The 20,977-nt window shown below is 49.1% G+C and overlaps 1 protein-coding gene across 1 annotated transcript in view; it reads right to left on the bottom strand.

The window, feature by feature from the left end:
• Positions 1-20,977, bottom strand: part of LOC147703391 (uncharacterized) — a 9,287,842-nt gene that overhangs the window by 361,864 nt on the left and 8,905,001 nt on the right. Inside the window, exon 41 of the mRNA XM_086931832.1 lies at positions 15,687-15,758. Within this exon, the coding sequence (XP_086787958.1) occupies positions 15,687-15,758 (72 nt within the window). The remainder of the gene's footprint in view (positions 1-15,686; positions 15,759-20,977) is intronic.

Here is a 20,977-nt window from a genome sequence, read left to right as displayed (position 1 = left end):
AAGCGAGTTCCAACAGTCTGGGTGCGGTTTAAATAGAGGACCGCACCCAGAAAAGTAGTGCCCTCTAAGCTGACGAGGACTGCAAACAGAGGAATTCATGCGCGCAGAATAACCCCGTGCCAAAACCTTCGGAGCGGCTTTATACGCGCAAGGCTGCAGCGTGCGGGTCAAACCACGAGCACAATCTCAAACAGCCTACTGTGAATGAAAAATCCCTCTTGGCATTATCACAATATTTACCAAATGATGTTACAAACATGAATTATAATATGACAATGTTCCACAGAAGGTAGCACGCTAAAACACCTAAAAACACAATACATATAACGGTCGTGCAGGTGCAAGGGATTGGGGCGGGTTTTCTAAATGTTCTAAGATTCCCTCCTTACTTAGATTGGGGATTCAAGGTAGGATATTCATGACAGTGGTCTAACTGCATCACAGAACAACCCCGGATAATAGATTCCAAAGGCTGCAGAGGGGCCATGCTCATGCATTGATAAGGCCTGCCTTAGGGGTGACTGATAGGTTTATATGTGCAGTGATATACGGTCGATATAGGGAACCTATATCTAAGTGAGGGGTGCATACACCACCTTACACAGGCTGCTGTTGCAGAACTGTGTTGTCATTTTGACACGTCTCTCAGGGGTGGCATAATACATGCTGCAGCCCCTGAGATGCCTCTGGGGTAGCTATGCCCTGGGTATATAGGATACCATATACTAGGGACTTATAAGGGTACCCCCAGAATCCAATCTGTGGGGTATCTAAAGTACATGCAATCATTTTAGAGAGGAAGCAGCTAGGCTGGAGTCCTGGATAGCAGGGCTCCAGCCAGACTAAAGTTGAAAAGCAGTGAAACATCAGCAAAAAGTGGGGGTAACTATAAGAAGCAGATCCTACTCTCCTACAACATACTTGAGCTCTAGTGCTTGCTCTTACATGGCGAAAATTGTCTAAAATCACTTACCCAAGCATGTGCACCCATTGATAGGAAACACATCAGGAAACTTAGTAAACACGCTTTAAAACACATCAAAGAAGGATAGCAAAGAATGACCTAAATAAACACCAGTGGGAACAGAACACCTGGGGGAGAAAGGGTGAGACAAAAGAAGAAACAATATAATCAAGTATCGGTTGAGACAAAAGCACAAATAAAAAAAAATGTATACAAAAAGGATAAAGACACTAAAAAAGGAATATGCTGCGAAGAAGAAACAATATAGTACCTTATTCACAGCGCGAGAGGCAGAAGGACACTAATCAACATTAATCAATCGTACTTGGTCCATTCTCCAGATGAAAGAACAGGAAGTGAAGCTGGCACGCACTAGTCAATTAGAATGCACCAAATATGAGGGACAATGAAGCCACTGTATGGCAGCCAATGGGATGACTGCAATCCCCTTGTTGTGCACAATATCTCTTGCAAGCAAGAGTGTATGCGCTGTCATAGGCGGGACCTAAAAAGGGGTATATTTTGCTTTTAACCTCAGAATTCCCCCAAAAAGTGAGCTGAGATTTTTTTATAAATCAAAAAGAACAACTGATAACATTTATCAATCTAAGATTAAACACCAGAGGTAAATTGTGAAGTTGTTATTGACTAGCCTGGAAGTGTTGTCAGAAGGAAGTCAGCTCTATTACCTGGTGCAGCTTCCCTGAGCCACTGGAATAGTATAACATACAGGCTGATTTATGGTATGCACCACAATCGTCACATTTAGAGATGATTGCCTCCCTCTGGCTTTCTCTGTGCATTGAAAGGCACCTCCATCACAGTGGTTCCTTTTAATGTACACAAGGTTTGGTTGACAGCAGCTGTTGATTTTAATGCCAGTTCACCAAACTTTTTACAAAGAGTTCTTTTCAGAAACAAACTCCCGCAGCAGATGTTTGCTTCTGAAAAATAAATAAACTATTTACTCCCATATCTTGGGAGTTTTATCCCAGGGTGTTGAGGTTATTATTGTTTTTTCTGACTCTCACCATCAGGTTTTTCCTCGTGGTGACAGACAAACTAAATAGGTTGGACGGTGTAATGCCTTTCCTCAAACAGCCCCTAATCTATCTGGCTGTCAGAGGAACCTTTCCTTCGCCAGAGCCAAAGGGGACTCTGTCGATGGATAACTAAAGATCAGCCCCCCTCTAAATGAGGCTAGCAGACCTAGGATATTTTGGACACGATACTCTGTTGTGTTTGCAAATGAGTTCCCTGTCCGCCAAACTCTAAATCAGATTCTTAGTCCCAAATAGGTTCCCATGGAGAGAAGTGTTCTTGTGCTTTCAGTGCACAATCCAATGCCTCCCAACACCAGTTACTTGTGCTGGTGAAGCTCTGTTTAATGGTTTATCGATATAAATATTTGGCAGTACGCAAAAGTTACAATTTCAATAGGAACTAAACAACACCAGTTTCTTCTGTTCTTCAATTCTTTATTGATATTCAAATGAGAGTCAGTCTCTGATGCAAAGCGTAATCATAGTTCCAATTCTATAAGACAACCAACACAAGATTCAAGGTCACGTTAAACCATGTTTGTTACAAACATGGAGTAAAATAGTGCCATCGAGGAAGAATCCTTATCACCGGATAACTATTTGCGGTAATTGAGGCCTGAACTGAGGGCCCCGCCCTGCAACACGGACCGGTGGGGGCTGGTGTTCGCTCCCCCTGGGGGGCCTACTCCTGAACATCGCTGGGCGCAGAGGACTGAGGGCTGGGCTGCTTTGGGTCCCTAGAGACCAGTAACGGGGCCGCTGGGGGAGACTGTAAGTGGCCCTGGAGCTAGGCGATTTGGCAGATACTTGCGGTGGAACACCCCCCCCCCCCCCCGCGCAGACCCAATGAGCGTGAGTGCGGACGGCGGCCTGACATCGTGTTGCTAGGGGCTTGATGCCCTGGAGTGGGGCTGACCTGCAGATGCTGTGCAGTAGCTGGCCGAATCTGGAGCTGTGGATTTAGCACAGCAGTGCGGTGCTGGGGAGCAGTGCTGGACTTGCCATCTGGCACGGGACTGCGAGGAGGCATTTTAGACTGGAATGCTAAGGGGGCCTTGCAGGACTGACGGCTAGCTGTGGGGCCCGGAATCTGGAGTGGTGCGGCCAACAGACCCACGGGTAGTCCACACTGGATGGCACACTATAGCTGGGGCTTGCCTGGAGGGTTGCCGCTGCGACGCGAGATGATCTTTGAGCCCTGGTGGAAGTAAGGGTGGTATTACCCACTGGTCTAGGTCGCTAGGTTGGAAGGCCTGTAGGGACCAGTATTGTGGGATTGAGGTACGCTGCCGCCCGCAGCCATGGGCAAGCCCCGTGCACAGAAGGAAGACGACCACCTGCAGCTGACTCTCCATCTCAGGAGCATGGGGAGGAACAAGAATTTTCTCGGGACCTGGGGATTCAGCTTCAGCTGGATAAGATTCTGGCGGCCACAGCGGACTCTCGAGTCGCCCTTCAACAGGACATTGCATGGGTGGCAACCGGGCTAGGTTAGCTACGGGCTGATCACTCGAAGCTTGCTGACCATGTGAAGCAGGCTGAAACTGCGCTTCAGGAGGTAGGCCCTGCACAGACGGTGCTGTCTGCCACTATGGCGGGAGTACTGGATCGCCTAACTGTGCTGGAGCGGCGTGCCGTAGATGCGGAAGGCCGGAACAGACGCAATAACATCCGCGTGGTGGGACTACCGGAAAAAAATCAAGGGGCCGGATATGGTGAGCTACCTTGAAAATTAGCCTAAAACAGTACTGGCTCCTGAGGGGCTATCGTGCTTCTACACATTGGAGCGGGCACACTGGGTACCAGCCAAAGCGCCGCAGCAGGGACGCCCCCCGCGGCCGGTGGTGGCGGGGCTCCTACACTTTTGTGACCGTGATTTGCTCCTTCGGAGGACCCGTAGTGATGGCCCCTTCCAAGTGGACAACAGTAAGGTTACTCTTTTCCCGGACTACTCGTTTGATACGCAACAGCGCCGCATGTTCTTCCAGACTATCAAGAAGGAGTTGCGCGCAAAAGGGATTCAGTATTCTTTGTTCTTTCCAGCCAAGCTGTGCATAGTGCTCGACGGACAGACACACTTCCACGATACGCCGGAACATGCATGGGAGTGGCTGGAGTCCTACAGAGCAGGAAAGGATGGCCAAGAAGTGGAAGCACGGGAACTGGCTAGAGAATCTCTGCCTCGCAGATCACGATGGTTGCGGCGCCGTGGACGGGGCCTGCAGAAACCATTGAACTCGCAGACGGCCGTGGAACGGAGGGGTGCCCTGGAAGCGGCGACAGCGATCTCCGTAGACCTGTTGAAGACTACACCGGAGGAGTCGGACCATGGTAGTGACAAAGGACTATCGGAGGCGGAGTCCTCGGCGTCGGATGATCCATGCTTGCCAACGGTCATTCCCGGAACTGCAGATGGACTGCTAGATGAGTAAATGTAACAATAGCTGAGGACTGGGAGTTTTGGCCTGGAATGCTCTATTATGATCACTGCTTTCTCGTTTGTTTGGGGCTTATAGCGATGCAATGGGTATGCGAGGGTCTAGAGAATAGTATCGGGAGGGGCTAGGAGTTAGGGGGCGTAAGAGCTGAGGGGGCGTTTGAGAGGACCTGGGAGACATAGTACTCGTGGGGATTTGAGGGTGGACAATAATTGTGTTGTTGGTTCATTGTAAATTGCTTTCTAGGCCCTATCCACCCCCCCCCCCCCCCCCACCAGATGGTAGTAGTTTGTTTGCCTTAGCTTTGCATGGGGGACATAGTTGAGGTAGTTTGGATGGGATTCACTATGTTGGTGCCTGTTCTGGGGGGGGGGGGGAGATGTACTGGGTGGGTTGGAGTTGTTTGGGGATGGACTTAGTTTGGTTAAGGGATACTGTCTGCTGCTGTACTTGATCGGGAAAATGGATATTTCGAGTGTTGTGCATTTGGGTACTGATACCGCCTCCTTGCAATCGGAGAGTGGGGGTTGCTTTGAGTGGTTCTCGCATTGTTGGCATGGGTTCGTCACTTGATGTGAAATGTATAACCTGGAATGTTCGGGGATTGCACTCCATACAGCGTAGATATATGGTCCACTCCTACTTGGTCCTTAGGGGTGTGCAGGTGGCTTTTTTACAGGAAACACATTTAACTAGGGCTGAGGGGCTAGCTTTGCAGCGCAGGTGGCGAGGGCAGCTCTACTATACCACTTACTCAGCTTTTGCACGGGGAGTCCTGATCTGGGTTAGGGCTGGGGTCCCCTTTCAAGTGTTGGATCAATTGATTGACCCTGATGGCCTCTATATCGCAGTTAGAGGACGTCTGTATGGGCTTGAAGTGACCCTTTGCTCTGTTTATGCTCCCAATGTAGATCAGGCGTCCTTCCTGGAGACTTTGTCTTCTGTTCTAGCAGACTATTTCATGACACCAGTGTTGATGGGGGGAGATTTTAACTCTGTTGTGGATGTTGCCTCGGATAGATCCCATCCTCCACTGCCCACGGCCCGATCAATAAATTAGCTAGGACTCGGACCCACTGGCAAGACAATTGGGGATTCATGGATATTTGGCAAGAGCAACACCGACCGATAGGGATTATTCATATTATTCGGCTTTACATGATCTGCATGTTAGATTGGATGCCATTTTATGCAGCGCTGGATTAGCGTCATTAGCGGTTAGTAGTGAGTACCTTACTCGTACCATATCGGATCATAATCTGCTGCTAGAAAATTTCTGCTGGGAGTTGGAACACCCTAGAATCCCGATTTGGAGCTTGCGTCCAGAGATGCTGGAAGATCAGATCTTTCGCGCGGAGTTGGGGGAAGGAGTAGAACACTACTTTGCCGAAAATGCGGGATCAGCTACGACGGGGGCCCTGGAATGGGATGTTTTAAAGTGGTGGTCCCCGGTATCTGTATTGCCAAGTGGGTGGGGGTTCAAAAGTTGCTGTTGCAGGACATTGAAGTGGGCGAGCTAGCTCTTCGCGGAGCTGAAAGGGCGCATTCGGGTGGCAGTGGCACGCGCGACGAGGTCTTGGCCCGGAAGGAGATGGTGCCGGCGGGGGTGGAGCGCCTCAGATGCTTTGATCAAAGAGCTTTCTTGGCTCGAGCGCATGTGGAGAGAGACAAGGTGGGCACATTGCTGGCTTGGTTGGCTGACCCTGTTCCTAGATGCGTACCCATTCTGGCGCAGACCTCCCCTTTAGGACGGTTGGACTATGAGCACCATCTCATAAACGCCATTTTCGATACTCTATGCGATTCTCTATTCCAGCCAATCGCAGACTGGTGAGGAAGAGGCTCTGGTGGTTCTAGAGGGGTTGGAGTTACCAGTACTTGAGGAGGAGGAGACGAAGGAGCTTGGGCAGGATATTAATTTGGCTGAGATTTGCTGCGCCATTAAGCAATTGGCACGCAACAAAACACCGGGCAGCGATGGTTTGCCTATTGAATTCTATGTGACATATATTGATCTCCTGGCCCCCAGATTATTGGGGATATATCAGGAAGCCAGACGGACAGGAATATTGCCGGCTTCTACTAGACAGGCTATCATTGTCCCTCTCCTCAAGCCAGGAATACCGCTGACTGATCCAGCTGCGTACAGACCTCTCTCTATGCTCACTACAGATTATAAAATATTGAGCTGGGTGCTGGCTACGAGACTCCTTCCTTTTATGACTCGGTTGGTGCATTCGGACCAGGCTGGCTTTATCCTGACGCGTAATACCACCGGTAGCATACATAGGTTGATAGGAATATTAGATGGAGGCTGTGAAATGGATGGGCAGGCGCTTGTCCTTTCTGTTGACATAGCCAAGGCGTTCAACAGCCTGGATTGGCCCTATCTGTTTTCAGTCATGAAAGCGTTTGGGCTTGGTGCTGGTTACGTCCAGTGGGCAGCAATTCTATACCCGACAGGGCTGCCCGCTATCCCCATTGTTTTTTGTCCTTGCAATAGAGCCGTTGGCGCCGCGAGCTAGAATGGGGAGGGCATATAGTGGGCTCCAGCTCCGAGGTCATGCACACTATATTTTGCTATAAGCGGATGACCTCCTGATGTTTTTGGGTGACGCGGGAGAGGCCCTGGAGGGGGCACGTTCCCTTTTTGCCCGCTTTGAAGATATATCAGGACTAAGGGTTAACTGGTTCAAGACCTGTGTTTTCCCGGTGACTACTGTATGTGACCTGCCTACACTGCCGCCCGATTTGGTGTGGGAGCCGAGGTGCCTGCCCTATTTGGGAACGCAATTGTATCATGATCAGGGGGACCTCTTCGAGGGCAACATTGGGAGAGTGATGAGGGGTCTGAGAGATAGCATGAAGTTTTGGGGGTCTTTACCATTGTCGGTGGCAGGTCGAGTGGCGCTTTTGTAGATGGTGTTGCTTCCCCGCTTGTTATACTTCTACCGAACTCTGCCGATCAAGGTGCCGGTTGCTTTCCTTCGACGGCTCCGCTCCGAGGTGGGCAGTTTCATTTGGGGTGCAGGATGACGTAGAGTCGCGCTGGATACTCTGATGCACCCGAGAGTTGAGGGAGGACTTGCTGCCCCTGATTTTGAATTATACCACTTGGCAGCGCAGTTTCAATTTGTCACTCAGGCGGTGGCGTCGGAATTTCAGGGACCGGAAGGAGGACCGGCGCGGGAAGTGCCAAGACACGTCTTATCTTTCGTGATCCTACAGCAGCGACTGAGGACTGCTGATTTATCTATGATAGAGGGCACCTTAGGGTACTGCGGAAACGGTTCCACAATAGAATTGGGGTGGAACGTCCTTACGCGCCTGAAATACCACTGGGCATGTGCACGGCGTTGCCAGACGGCGGTGATTGGTCTGCCCTGGCGGAGTGGGAGCACCTAGGCTTGCAGATGGTGGGAGACATTTATGCGGATGGCGGGTTGTTGCCCTTTGGGGCGTTGCAGGAAAAATTTGGTCTTCTGTGTGGTCATTATTTGATACATGCGGCACTGACCGCTGCCATACAGAAGCATTGGGGTGCTGGCCTCTCTGAACCACCAACGAGCGGAGGGTGTCAGTATGTAGTGATGGCGGCGGGCACACGCAAGGCGGTTACCTTTTTATATAAACGGATGCTAGGGGAAGGGCTTAACCCGCTGCAGAAACTGCGGGAGTGCTGGGAGTTGGACCTGGATAAGGCAATCCCGGATGCAGCCTGGTTGCAGTTACTCAAAAGAGCGTGGAAGTGTACTAGGAATGCTAGGTTTCAGCTAATCCAATTCTTTGTTTTACACATGGCGTATCTCATGCCAGCTAAGATCAATCAGTATTTTCGGATTGACACTGCGAACTGTCCCCGGTGCCGCCTACAGGGTGCGGATCTGAGCCACATGCTGTGGGACTGTTCTCAGTTGGGGACATATTGGGAGAAGGTGGCTGAGTTGTTCTGTAAGGTAACTGGATGGCAGGTGGTACTGGATAAAGGAGCTGGCCTACTACACTGGTTTTCACATACCAGTAAAAATAAGTTAACTAGCACGTTTGTAGACCTGGGGCTAGTTTTAGCCAAAAGAGAAATTACAGCACACTGGAAGGCAGCGGTTGGCCCTAGCTTTGGTAGATGGAAAGCGGCAATGCTTTTGTGGGCGGGCAGCGAGGGGACCGTGCGACTGCAACAAGCTCACAGATCCCATAGCGATAGGGCCCTGGAGGCGGCGCGGGCATGGGAGGCTTTAGTGCTTGAGCTCAGTTAAACGGAAGGAGACACTGGCTCGGACTCCGGCACATCGACGGAGGGGGAGTGGTCGTAGGCGATGTTTCCGGGTCCTGGGGAGTTTGGCATGGGGGTGATCTCCGAAATTCCGGGTGATGGCGGAGATCTTAGTACCATGAGAGAGACACTCAGCACACTCTTTACACATTAGAGTTGTACATTAATACCACTTGTTGAATGGGTCACAGCATTGGCAGCAGGGGGGAGGGGGGTTGTTGGATGTTGAGGATGACCATACATAGAATATTGTATAACAATTTAGAGCTCTGGATGACCTGAATTTTTATGGTATTGAAGGGGATCGGAGTCGAGGTGCAAACTCAGATTTGAGATCCAAAGTTCCTTGTTTAATTGTTGGATTATAGAGATGCCTTTCCGAATGTGTGAAGTGGGACTATCTGTGAAGTGGGACTATCTGTAAACGTAATGGTCCTTCCTCATGTTTTGTCTGTGTTTTGAAATAATAAAAAGATTAAAAAAAAAAAAGAAGAAGCCAGGCCATTTCTCTAACAGTTCAATGATAACCTATTGAGGAAAAACCATGTTGTAATTTCACATGTAAGTACTGGATTTACAAATCCTGTCTTCAGGTTTTAGGACCAACACTGGACAAGGTTCAGGTAAATGTATAGACTGCACCACCAGCCGCACTGGGGCGGCCAGGTGCAGGGCTCAAATTTGGTCACTGGGCCCAATGTTAGTTAATGGAGACTGGGGGCATGCAACAAAATGCCGGTTGCAGGTAGGTAAAATCGGAGTTGGAGGTCAATCTCCAGGAGGTTTAGGCCAGTACTGGGGGTGGGGGGCATGAAGAATGATTACACACACAACCTAAGCGGCACAGAGGCGGCCAGGTGCAGTGTGCCAACACAGCGTTGGGCACCCAATGAAACGGAATGGAGACTGAAGATTTCAAGCAAAGGCTAATGGCTCAGACTAGGAGGCTGGAAAAAGGGAACTGGTGTCTCTGGAGGTAAGTTGGGGTGCTGAAGAACTCAGGGACACTGTCGGTCAAGCTCCCCAAGGCCGGGGGACTGCAGGTGTAGGGTTGTCTTTGGACGCCGGAGAAGTCTTACCGGAGACGGTCTCATTTGGGGGACCCTTCATGCTGAGGCTGTAGGTGTCGTGGTGGAGTTCAGGAGAGGTCACTCTGAGACGGACCTGAGCTTAGGACAACTTGGGAACCTTCTTGGAACTGATGGGCCACTTGAACTCGATTCGGAGGCGTCTGGTTCAGAGGTGTGTCCAGAGGTCTGGTTTGGAGGATTAGCAGGGCACTGAAGGTCTTCTTGTTGGTTTCTTTGTGGACAGGGCCGCTGTCCCCTGAAGTTCTTGGTCTTTAGGGAAGGCAGTCGGTCCTCCCAGGGTTGTGGAGGTCGCCAAGCCTGCAGGACAAGTCGCTTTTTGGTGCAGGTTTCTTTTAGGACTGAAGACAGGCCAGTAGGGCTAGGGCCAAGTCGTTTTAATGAAACGAAGACACTCCGTGAAACTTCAAGATAGGTTTAATGTACACCCACCAGATAATCCATGCAGCAGCTGGATGCTCAGCTGACTCTCAACTACTGAAAGCAGGCAGCAGCACTTGCTAACCCAAAAGACATTCTAACAAACCTATAAGCACCCAACAGTGTCACAAATGAAGTTAGGACCTTAGAGTTCTCATGCAGCATGACCTGATGGATGGTAGGATGACAACAAGTCCATTATGCTGAAAACACGGACACCACCTAATTTTGTCAGTGCTTCGTTGATGTTAGGTAAGGGTTGTCTGTCGACCCAAATGGAAGTGTGGAGAAGCGTGGCTCAATAGTTAGAGCGGCAGACCCTAATGCAGAGGTCTGGCCCGGAACCAGGGTTCAATTCCCGCCTCAGCGGCTCTTGGACGCAATCTCCTCGGACCTGATAATTCTTTTCTCGGTGCCTAGTCTATTCATGGGTCCCACTCTGTGACTCTGAGCAATAGCTTGCTTAATCTCCACAACGGCCCCAGCAGCGCTTGGATGCCTGGCTTCACCTTGGGGGTCCCCAGGAGTGGACGTCTCACAGAAAAGCCAGGAAGGGTTCCACAGCGGTATGAATACAGTGCTACGATGCATCTGGGTAGAAGGCGCTATATAAATACAAACACATTTACATTTACTTTTAAAAAATGCAGTTATTAAGACTTCTCAAGTCTACACACATGTGAATCTTTGTGCCGTTTTCCTTTTGGGCCGAAACAATGGGGACCAACCACTCTGAGGATTCAGTCTCCTCTATAACCCCCAAACAGAGCAATCTATCCAGTTCTTCCTGTAGTGGCTTAACCATGAGGTCAGGGACCTTCCTGGCTTTATGTACAACAGGAGTTGCACTGTCTTTCAAGATTATCTTATGTTTGAAACCTCTAAGGAGTCCTACATTTTCACAGAAAACTTCCAGGTATCTTTCTGTAATATCTTGATGATCACTGTGGGATGTTAACAACATTATTTGGTAGGGAGCATTGGGATTGAGGATGATCCCTAGATATCGTTGGTGGCGCCAGCCTAAAAGATTGTCACCACGCTTAGCAACGTAGATCTTGCCGACAGTCTCTTTGTCTTTGAACAAGATGGTTTGAATTTAAAATCCTACGAGCTCAATACTCTGCCCTCCATAACCCACAGGGTTGATGTCGGGAGGTAGGAGCTTAATAGCCTTGTAAGATGGTGTGTCATCCCAAAATTTGTCACTAATTAAAGTGTAAGGCGAACCAGAATCTGCAGAAACAGGAACAAACACATTCACAACAAGTTTGTCACATTTTGACATGGAAAGACTATCAGTATCAACACCTTTACCATCGTGAATTCCCCCGTCAAAGCTGTCAGCGATACAGTGGATGATTTGTTGCGACAGTCCTTCATCATCAATCATGCTAACCTTTGTGTTCCTGCACATGCAGGCATAAAGACCTTTTTCCCACAGTTTCTGCAGTTGGTACTTCTTGCAAAACAATTAGGATAGTTGGGTCCATGATTCAGAGTTCCACATCTGGTGCATTTTGTTTTACCATCTCTGTACAAGGACGAAACACAATTTTGGTTGTCAGTTTTGTTGGTTCCTTTTTCAATTTTCAAATTAGATTTGGACACAGTGGCAACTGTCGCCTCTAAATAGGGATTATCTGATTCACCTCTAATAGAGTTGGTGCTGTTATCAGTGGTCACATTACTGTTACACATTTCTTTTAACCCAGTGGGAAGTATGTTCTATACTTTCCACGATGGTGATTGCCTCTTTAAGGATTGTATTCTTCTCCTGGATCTTCGGGTCATTCATGACCAGAGAGTCAGTTAACTGTTCAAATTCACAAGTCTGAGCAAGTGATTTCAGTGCAGCCACATAGTTGCCAACTCTTTCCCTTAGCTTGGGTGTGCATGAAAAATGTGTGTTGTTCCATCACGACCTTGAGTCATGGCCCAAAGTGTGTTTGTAGAAGTAAAACCGTAATTTCATATACATCATTAGGTTCCCCTGCTTCTCTACCTATTGGTATGGGATCAAGAGTGGCAGAAATGTTTCCGCCTTCAATGCCAAGGTTATGGAGTAACACAGCTTGTTCCTCGCTGCTGAGAATCTTTCACCACCAATGGTTATGAGGTGGGAGTCGAAGAGAGGTTTCCATATTTTCCACAGAGGGATTGGTTCGCCACGTTCAGATAAAAACTGAGGTGGCTGAGTCATACCACTTGAAGTTGATATCCTAGAAGAAAAACAACATAACAAAGCAACAAAATAGACTTATCTAAAATAAGAATTTAAAATAACAAGGCAACTAACTAAAATTCAGGTGCTTGCTGGTTCCTTCTTAAAAATAAGACTGCAAAAAACAGTATTGCCGCTGCTGGTAGGGAGTAAAATAATAATAGTAACATGAAATCACAACTTCTCTCACAGAATAGTCCTTCAGTGGAACAGCATGAGGAAAACTGTCCAAATTTGGTGAAAAAATGGTGTGTATTGCAGCTTGCTCAACCACACGCTGTTAAAGAAATACTCAAAAAACAAGGATAAAGTCAACATTCAGCGCAGGTGAGCAAATGCGGAAGCGATCGTCGTGTAGTCGTTGTTCCAGTCTATCTGTGATGCCAGTACAGCTGCGTGAAGATGCCCACGTCAGTGCGTCAACTCTGTTGAATCTGTTGAGTCACAGAACAGACATAGAGGATCACACGCGTCTTCAATCATGAGTTGAAACAATGTGGATGCCGCTAGCACAAAGGAGTACACCCGCCTTCAGTCGCGTGTCGGAACAATGCTAATGGTCTTGCACTGAGTCGGTATTTTTTAAATAACTGCTCGAGCACCCAACTGTAGACAGGCAACCACTCGTTGTTGCGATTTGAAATACACAAAAAAAAATGTCCAAAAGTGATATCCGATTAAGCAGATGCACAGCGCAAAAACCCCAACAGTTTCAAATATACAGCACGGAAATGCCAAACGAATAAAAGTGTAACTATTGAAAAATAAAACAGAAATGGGCTTGATAACTCGGCAAACTCATGCTGGGTTCTTATTTGGTGGGTTTAAGTTCTAATTGTCACCAGCAATGAAACAAAGACACTCCATGAAACTTCAAGATAGGTTTAATGTACACCCACCAGATAAACAATGCCAGCAGCCAGACGCTGCAGCTGACTCTCAACTACTGAGGTCAACGCGTTCCGATGCTGACATGGTTAGCAATTTTACAAGAGAACATTACTGTTAAAGGGTAAGTTACAACATATTTGTCATCTGGAGTCTTCACTGCTACTACGGCCCTTTGGTCCTTCTTCTTCTTTAAGTCACAAGGAATCTGAGGATCAAGGTTCAGGGGTGCCCTGAAATATTACATTTAGGGGCATTACAGCTACTGGCAGGTCGTAGAAAATGGGCTACTTACTTTAAGGGTCACTAAATCCTTTGTATATCTCCTCCCTTTGGGGAAGGGCATACCCCTAATCCTATGGGCTAAAATTCTCCAATCCAATATGGAGGTTTTACAAAGGAGGGGGTTACTTCAGCTCAGGACGCCTTACAGGTGGTTCTGGCTGTGAGGAGACACACCTCTCCTGCTTGCTCATTTTCCCGCCAACCTTGCCACCAAAAGTGGGGCTTGGTCAGGTGGGGCATCTTCATTAGCTGGAGAGGCTTTGGCTTGTATAACAAAGGGAAGGACTCTTTGAGGCTCACCACCCTTGAATGCTGTTTCTGCTTGGGGGTAGGTGTGAAGAACCTCCACTCAGAGCACACTTTGTTTCTGACACAGTAGAGCACAAGGCTCCAACCTCCGGGGGTCAGACACATGTCTGAAAGTGGCAGGCTGGTGTAGACCAGTCAGCTACACACTAGCGGTTGGGTAGGTTTTCAGGGGGCACCTATTAGTGGCCCGCTGAGTGCATTTATTAATTAATCCAACACTGAAATCAGTGTTGCCTCAATAGTCTAAGATGTTTCGCACCAAACATCTTGTGATTTGGTGAAGCCATCATGGAGATGTGGAACTCGTATTGACAAGCTACAGCTTTACTGTGAACTAATAATGCCTAAGAATAGACTTATACACTTATGTGGCATATCTACTCATGCCGTTAAGCCCATACGCGAGGTATAGTGCACCCAGCCTTAGGACTTTAAGGCCTGCTGTAGGGTGACATACCTAAGCCTCAGGCAGTGTTGGAAGGCCTGGCAAACAGAGATGTGTGCCAGGTCAACTCTTCATTTCTAGTTGCACCAAAACACGCATGCTGCAGTGCCAGTGTGGATGTGTTTGGTGAGAGGTCTCTGAGGGTGGCATAATACATGCTAAAGCCCTTAGAGAACCTCTCTTGTCACAATGCCCTTGGTACCAATGGTACCTTTTATAAGGGGAGTATATAAGAGCCAGAGGTGTACTAGTGGTGGAAACAAATGTACCGTTTTTGGGAAACAACACAGGCACTGGGAACCTGATTAGCAGGGACCCAGTGCACATTCAGTCAAAGTTGCTTTCAGAGTCAGGCAAAAAGTGGGGGGTAACCATGCCAAAAAAGGCCCTTTCCTACATTCGGTTCTGTTTATCTCTCACCTACCTCCATCTATTTGAAGTGGCAAATTCGACCATCCTGGCATGATCCATCCAGAACAAGTTGTGCTGTACAAAAGGAAACACGGTTAGGCAACCAGATATTTCACCGTCAGTGGTCACTATTGCACAGCAGAGTAGACCTGTAAATACTTGTCCTTCAGAGTGGAGAGGGTCCTTGAACAGGGTGTCTTACTTTTCCCTTGCCATCCCATAAGAGGTGTTTATTAACACGTTTGATGTCTGTGCTCTTCTACCTCCCACCTCTGCTTCTCAAGAAGAAAACATTACTGTTGCTGTTTGCGGTCTTTTGCTCTGCATGCATGCTACTGACTCTTCAATGACTTCACATGATAGTCAAAAATGGAGAGCACGTATTCAGCCCCCAAGACAGGGAACACAAGAGGAACGCAGGTCGACTGTTACAAACTTGTTTCAGCACAATATGCATGGCTTGAGACAGCTTTACGGCAGCAGATGCTATCCGAGATGAAGGAGTGAGGAAGGGAAAAAAACCAGGTTTACTTTTTAAATTATGAGGGAAAAGCCACAGTGCTAATAAAGCAGATTCCAACCAGCGAGTAAAGGACAGTGGAAAAAAGAGATTTAGCTACTGAGCAGCCACGGGTGGGAAAGGAATGAGCCGCACATTGTAAACTCTCCAAGAACCGATGCGTGGTATTGACAGTGTAAGGCTTTTGTTACCAGCAGTCCAAGAAGGAGTTTTCGTCCCACCAGTAGGCAGCAGGGTACACTAAAGTTGGTGAAAGAAGAGGGGAAGGACCTTGAGGTAAGCTTTATAACAACTAGTTTTCTCGCGCTACTTTCAGGGCGAATAAAGTGACATTTCAACCTTGATAAGGACACATTTTAAAAGTTGGCAAAAACTTACCTCAGTTATTAAGATAAATTCACAGATTTCACAGACAATATATACTGTGCTGTCACTGGCTCCCAGGGAAATCTGTAATAAAAGCACAACAAAGGGACCTTTTTAGTATCTTGGTGTGAAGTGGGAAGCACCAAAGAGTCATTTCCCTGCAGGACTACATGGCTGCATTCATTGTATTAGCAGTGATAGGATTAAAGGGTTGATTTAGAGTTATGGTGGGCAGCTGAAATCCGCCAGGGTGGTGGATGCCATAACCTTTAGAGCTCTCCGTCTGCTTGCCTCTGTACCTTCAGAGGAACCACCACAAAAGTGACACTCAATGGATTGTTAGATTGCTGAGTAGCCAACATGTTTCAAGAGGCAGCGCAGCAAACTTTTTCATTGTACTTAAACAATCCTTCAAAGCAGGAGTTTGTATTTGAAAAACAAACAACTAATTACACTGATACCCTGTGGACTCTCTCCCAGGGTGTAGGGGTCAATTTCTTTTTTTATCCTTATTTTTTCGAGACTTCCATGTTTTAACTGGCAGCCTTGAATAGGGAACCAAATCCATCACAGTATCACCCCTGAATAGGGCGGAGAGTGAAAAATTTCCTAGCTAACGTACAGGAAAGTTTCAATTCTATTAAGGAGGCGGAGGCGAGGATTAGGCTGTCACTTTCTCCTTTATTTTCCCCAGCAGCCATTAAAAAAGTATCAACAATCTCAACAAAACTACATTTCCCATGAGCATCAGGGAAAATGGAAACAGAAAATGTCTCTGCAACTGTCCAATCCCAGTCCAGGGCTTCCCAATATCTTTCCCTGCTGGCACTCTATCCTCCTCTTTCTTCCTGCGACACTGCCACAGAATTCTCAGCCATTACTCCTGCTTGCCTGTGTCAGAACCTATGGAACAAACAGAGTACGTAAGGCACCAAGAAATAAACTCTCGATCTCATCAGTCAATAAGGCACATCACACTAGTAAACCGCATCATAAAGATTTTACTTACTGTCCCAACGTAGTAGTTTTGGGCGGGTTCGAATGAAGACCGGGTGGGCTAATCCTCGCCTCCGCCTCCTTAATAGAATTGAAACTTTCCTGTACGTTAGCTAGGAAATTTTTAATTCTATGTCAGGAGCGGAGGCTTCTGATTAGGCTAGTTCAAAGAGTATTCACCACCAGAGAAGCCAGAGACGCTACTGGCTTAAAGTAAAATCTCTTCAAGGTGGAGTCTGAAGACCAATCTGCCGCCTTCAGAATATCCTCCAGACGAGCTCCCAGGAATATGCCTTGGACGCCATTGCTCCCCTCACAGAATGGGCTCCAAACTGAGAAATGTCTATACCTGCTTCTTGCATAACCCATCGCACCCATCGCGCAATAGTTGGGGATGAAACCGCCCCGTGTGGCTTGGTAAGAGCAATAAATAGTTGTTTGACGCCCTGTGGGCATATATCAATCATCGCCACTTCATAGGCCTTTAGCGCTCTGACCACACATAGTTTTGGGACATCCGGGAATGCAGGATACAAAATAATCCGGGAATCCCCCTTGGTACGCCTAGACACATGAAAGGTAACCCCATCTGGGGTCAAGACGCGACCCGTAAGGTCCAAGGCCCTCACATCTGAGACTCTGTGACAGGAGATCAGACAAAGCAGCATTGCCAGCTTTGCAGAAATCTGTTTGCTAAACAGGTATTTATTGGATGGCCACTCTCGAAATAAGTTAAGGACCTTATTTACATCCCATAACACCAAGTACCGGGGTTCCGGGGGAATTGATAGCCTAATCCCCCGCAGCAGTTTACAGACCGGAGGATGTTCCCCTATCGGATGGTTCTCCACCGGGACATGCCCTGCCGATATGGCAGACCGAAAGGTATTGATAGACCTGTACGCCAAGCCATCCTTTGCTAAGGAGGCTAGGAAATTAAGGACGTGGACAATATCTGCCCCCACTGGATCAATCTGCAATCGCAGACACCAACTACTCCACCGAGACCACGCTTCACGGTACCTTTTGTTGGTACAGTCTGCCCAGGATTTGGCCAACAGCGAGGCAGCATCCTCCGAAAGCCCCGGGACTTGCCAGCGTTGCCTGTAACCCACCAGGCCATCAGACACATGCTGCCTGTTGCCAGGAGGTGGTGAGGATCCCCTTGAGGATTCTTGAGGAGATCTGGAACGTGGGGTAGAGGGATTGGAAAATCCCAGGAAAGTTTCATCAGAACTGGAAACCAGGCTTGCGACCTCCAGATCGGGGTGATCCCCACCAGATCCGCTTGGTGTCTCCGTACCTGGGTGGACACTCTCATGAACATTGCAGAGGGAGGGAACGCATAGCCCTTCTCCATGCTCCAATCCAGCAGAAACGCGTCTATCGCCGCTGCCTCCGGATCCGGACGCCAACTGAAATAGCGCTTCAGCTGGGCGTCCAGCCGGGAGGCAAACAGGTCCACTGTAAACGGACCCCATTTGTCCTGAAACGCCTTGAACACATCCGGACGAAGTTGCCATAGACTGGCATCCCTCCAATGACGAGACCACCAGTCCGCCACTTGATTGGCTGAGCCTGGAAGGTGTTCCGCTGTAAGGGATATTTAATTGGATAGGCCATACTGCCAAAGAGTCCGAGAAAGATCGGATAAGGGTTCCCCCCAGGTGGTTGATGTAGCGCACCGCCGCCACGTTGTCCATCTTTAGGAGGACACAGCACTGAACTCTGTCCTTCGTCCAACACTTTACTGCAAACGACCCCGCCATCAACTCCAGACAGTTGATGTGGAGATCTCGTTCTGTGGATGACCATACTCCGCCTGTAGAAACAGCGCCACAACGCGCTCCCCAGCCCAGGCCGCTGGCGTCCGATTCGATCAGCAAATCTGGTTTGGAACCGAAGATCGCACGACCGTTCCAGGCATCCACAAGTTCGATCCACCATCGAAGCTCCGTCCTGGCTTCTTCCGTAAGGGGAACGACCTGGGAGTAGGTGAGACCTCTGCTGAGGTGAAACGCTTTGAGGCGTTGAAGGGCCCGGTAATGAAGGGTCCCCGGGAAGATCGCCTGAATAGACGATGACAAGAGACCCACGACCCTGGCTAGGTGTCGCAACAGGATTGTTGGGCGTGCCAGGGTGCGTCGCAACCCGTGCCTGATCCTGGAAAGTTTCCGGGAAGGCAGGGACTGTGTGGCCTCCACGGAATCTATCATAAAACACAGGAACTGCATCTTCCTGGATGGGGTCAGGTCCGACTTGGGTTAGTTGACTATGAACCCCAATGATTCTAGTAGGCTGACCGCCCTCTGAAGATGGGACAGCAATGCCCGTGGGCATTGCTGCAGGAGGAGCATGTCGTCCAGATAAATTATCAGACGGATGCCCTCTGTACGCAAACGCTCCACCACCGGTTTCAGTACCTTGGTGAAACGCCAGGGCGCGGAGGACAGTCCGAAAGGAAGGGAGACAAACTCGTAGGTCTGCTGACCCCACTGAAACTGAAGGAAACGTCTGTGGGGAGCGAAAGTAGGGATCGTGAGGTAGGCATCCTTGAGGTCCAACCGGACCATCCAATCCCCCTCTTGAAGCAGATCCCGTAGGAGGTGAATGCCCTCCATCTTGAAATGGCGGTAAATGAGCCAGCCATTGAACTCCTTGAGGTTTATCACAGGGCGATAGCCCCCGTCCTGCTTCTCCACAATGAAAATATTGCTGAGAAAACCCCGCGGGTGCAAACTTGTCCGCACAATTGCCCCCTTTCTCAGGAGATCCGTTACCTCCTTGTCTATCAGAGCGCATTGATCCTGCGTGAAGGTGATAGGTCTGGGACGAACGGGCTGTGTGGGGAGTCCCGAGTATTCTATTTGGAACCCACCGACGGTCTGTAAGACCCAAGCGTCGGAGGTGAGGGAAGACCATGCCTGAAGAAAAAACTGGAGTCTGCCCCCCACTTCAGGCCTGAAACATTCTGGAGTCTCATCTTTGTGATTATTGTAGCCGCCGTCTCCTCTGCCTCTTCCACCACGGCGGCGGGGATAGCCTCTGGTGTGGTAGAAATTCCCGAATTTGTCGGGGTCCTGGTATTGACCTCTCTGTGAGTCACCATGTTTATAGGAGCCTCTGTTGTATGGTCTGCCAGACGAGCGGCCCCTTCCACGACTGGCTGCGCCAAAAACACATGGCGTGAAGATCCGCTTGACAGATGTCTGGGCCTTGTCCAGAGAGTTGAAGGTATTTACGAATTTACCTAACTCCTTCACAAAGGGGTCTCCGAAGAGATTACCCTCCGCCATCGGATCTGCCTCGGACGTGGCTAGCTCTCCCAACTTTGGATCAATTTTGATTAAAATGGACCTTCTTCGTTCCGTTGAAATGGCCACGTTTGCATTTCCCAGGAAGATGATTGCCCACTGTGCCCAACCGGAAAGGATCTCCGGGGAAATCAAGGATCCCGAGGCCTTGGCGTCTTCAGCCATGTCCAGGATCTTAGCCAATGGCCCGGCCGTGTCCAAAAGCTTATCTTGACAGGCCCGCCAAGAACGGTCGATGCCCTTCTTGGGGTCCTTCACAAATTTAGTGAGGAAGGTAGACATTTTAGGATCTATCTCGGGTGTTACTGTCACTTTACCATCCAGGGTAAGGCGCGAGCACTCCGCCCGAAGGCAACTACGCACCTCCTGGTCCAGAGGTTTGCGAAGCCTGGCTGCCATGTAGGCTGCCACCTTAGGAGCGGGAACCCAGTGCGACGAGCGCAGATGAAGCAACTTGTCAGGATTAAGCATGTCGAAACTGGGATCAGAGTGGGACTCCTGAGTGGTCTGTGCGGGGAGCCACGAATTATCCGGGTCTCCATCGCCATCCGAAGTTTGGGGTGACTCATCCGGGTCAACAGTGGCCGTGTCGTCCATGCTGTCCCCCAAAGCACCTGACAGTGCCTCCTTAGAGGTGGAAGGGGTATCCGCCGTCTTTGCATTCAGAAAGGCTTTCTTGAGCCTCGAAAACGTGTCAGTGTCGACCCCCACGTCCGCCGGGCGCTTTGTCTTGGGATCTGTGGATTCCGCCGATGTTTGACTCTGAGACACAGAATCCGCCTGCTCTGAAGGGTCAGTCCCCTGCCCGGGGTTCTGACATTGTGCCTGTAGCTGTTCAATCTTTTTCTCTAGGGGAGCAACCACCCGCGACACAGCTTTATGTATGGAAGAGTCCATCACCTGACAGAAGTGGTCATCTACTGGCAGGTACATGACCTGCTGCTCCTCCTCCTCTTCATAATACTCGTCCTATTCCATTGCGCTCCTGCGTCA

Source organism: Lissotriton vulgaris, chromosome 7 (genome assembly GCF_964263255.1).
Source record: "Lissotriton vulgaris chromosome 7, aLisVul1.2, whole genome shotgun sequence".
Classification (NCBI taxonomy): Eukaryota; Metazoa; Chordata; class Amphibia; order Caudata; family Salamandridae; genus Lissotriton; species Lissotriton vulgaris.
Note: the sequence above shows the minus strand (reverse complement) of the source record. Positions and strands in the feature narration are given on the sequence as shown.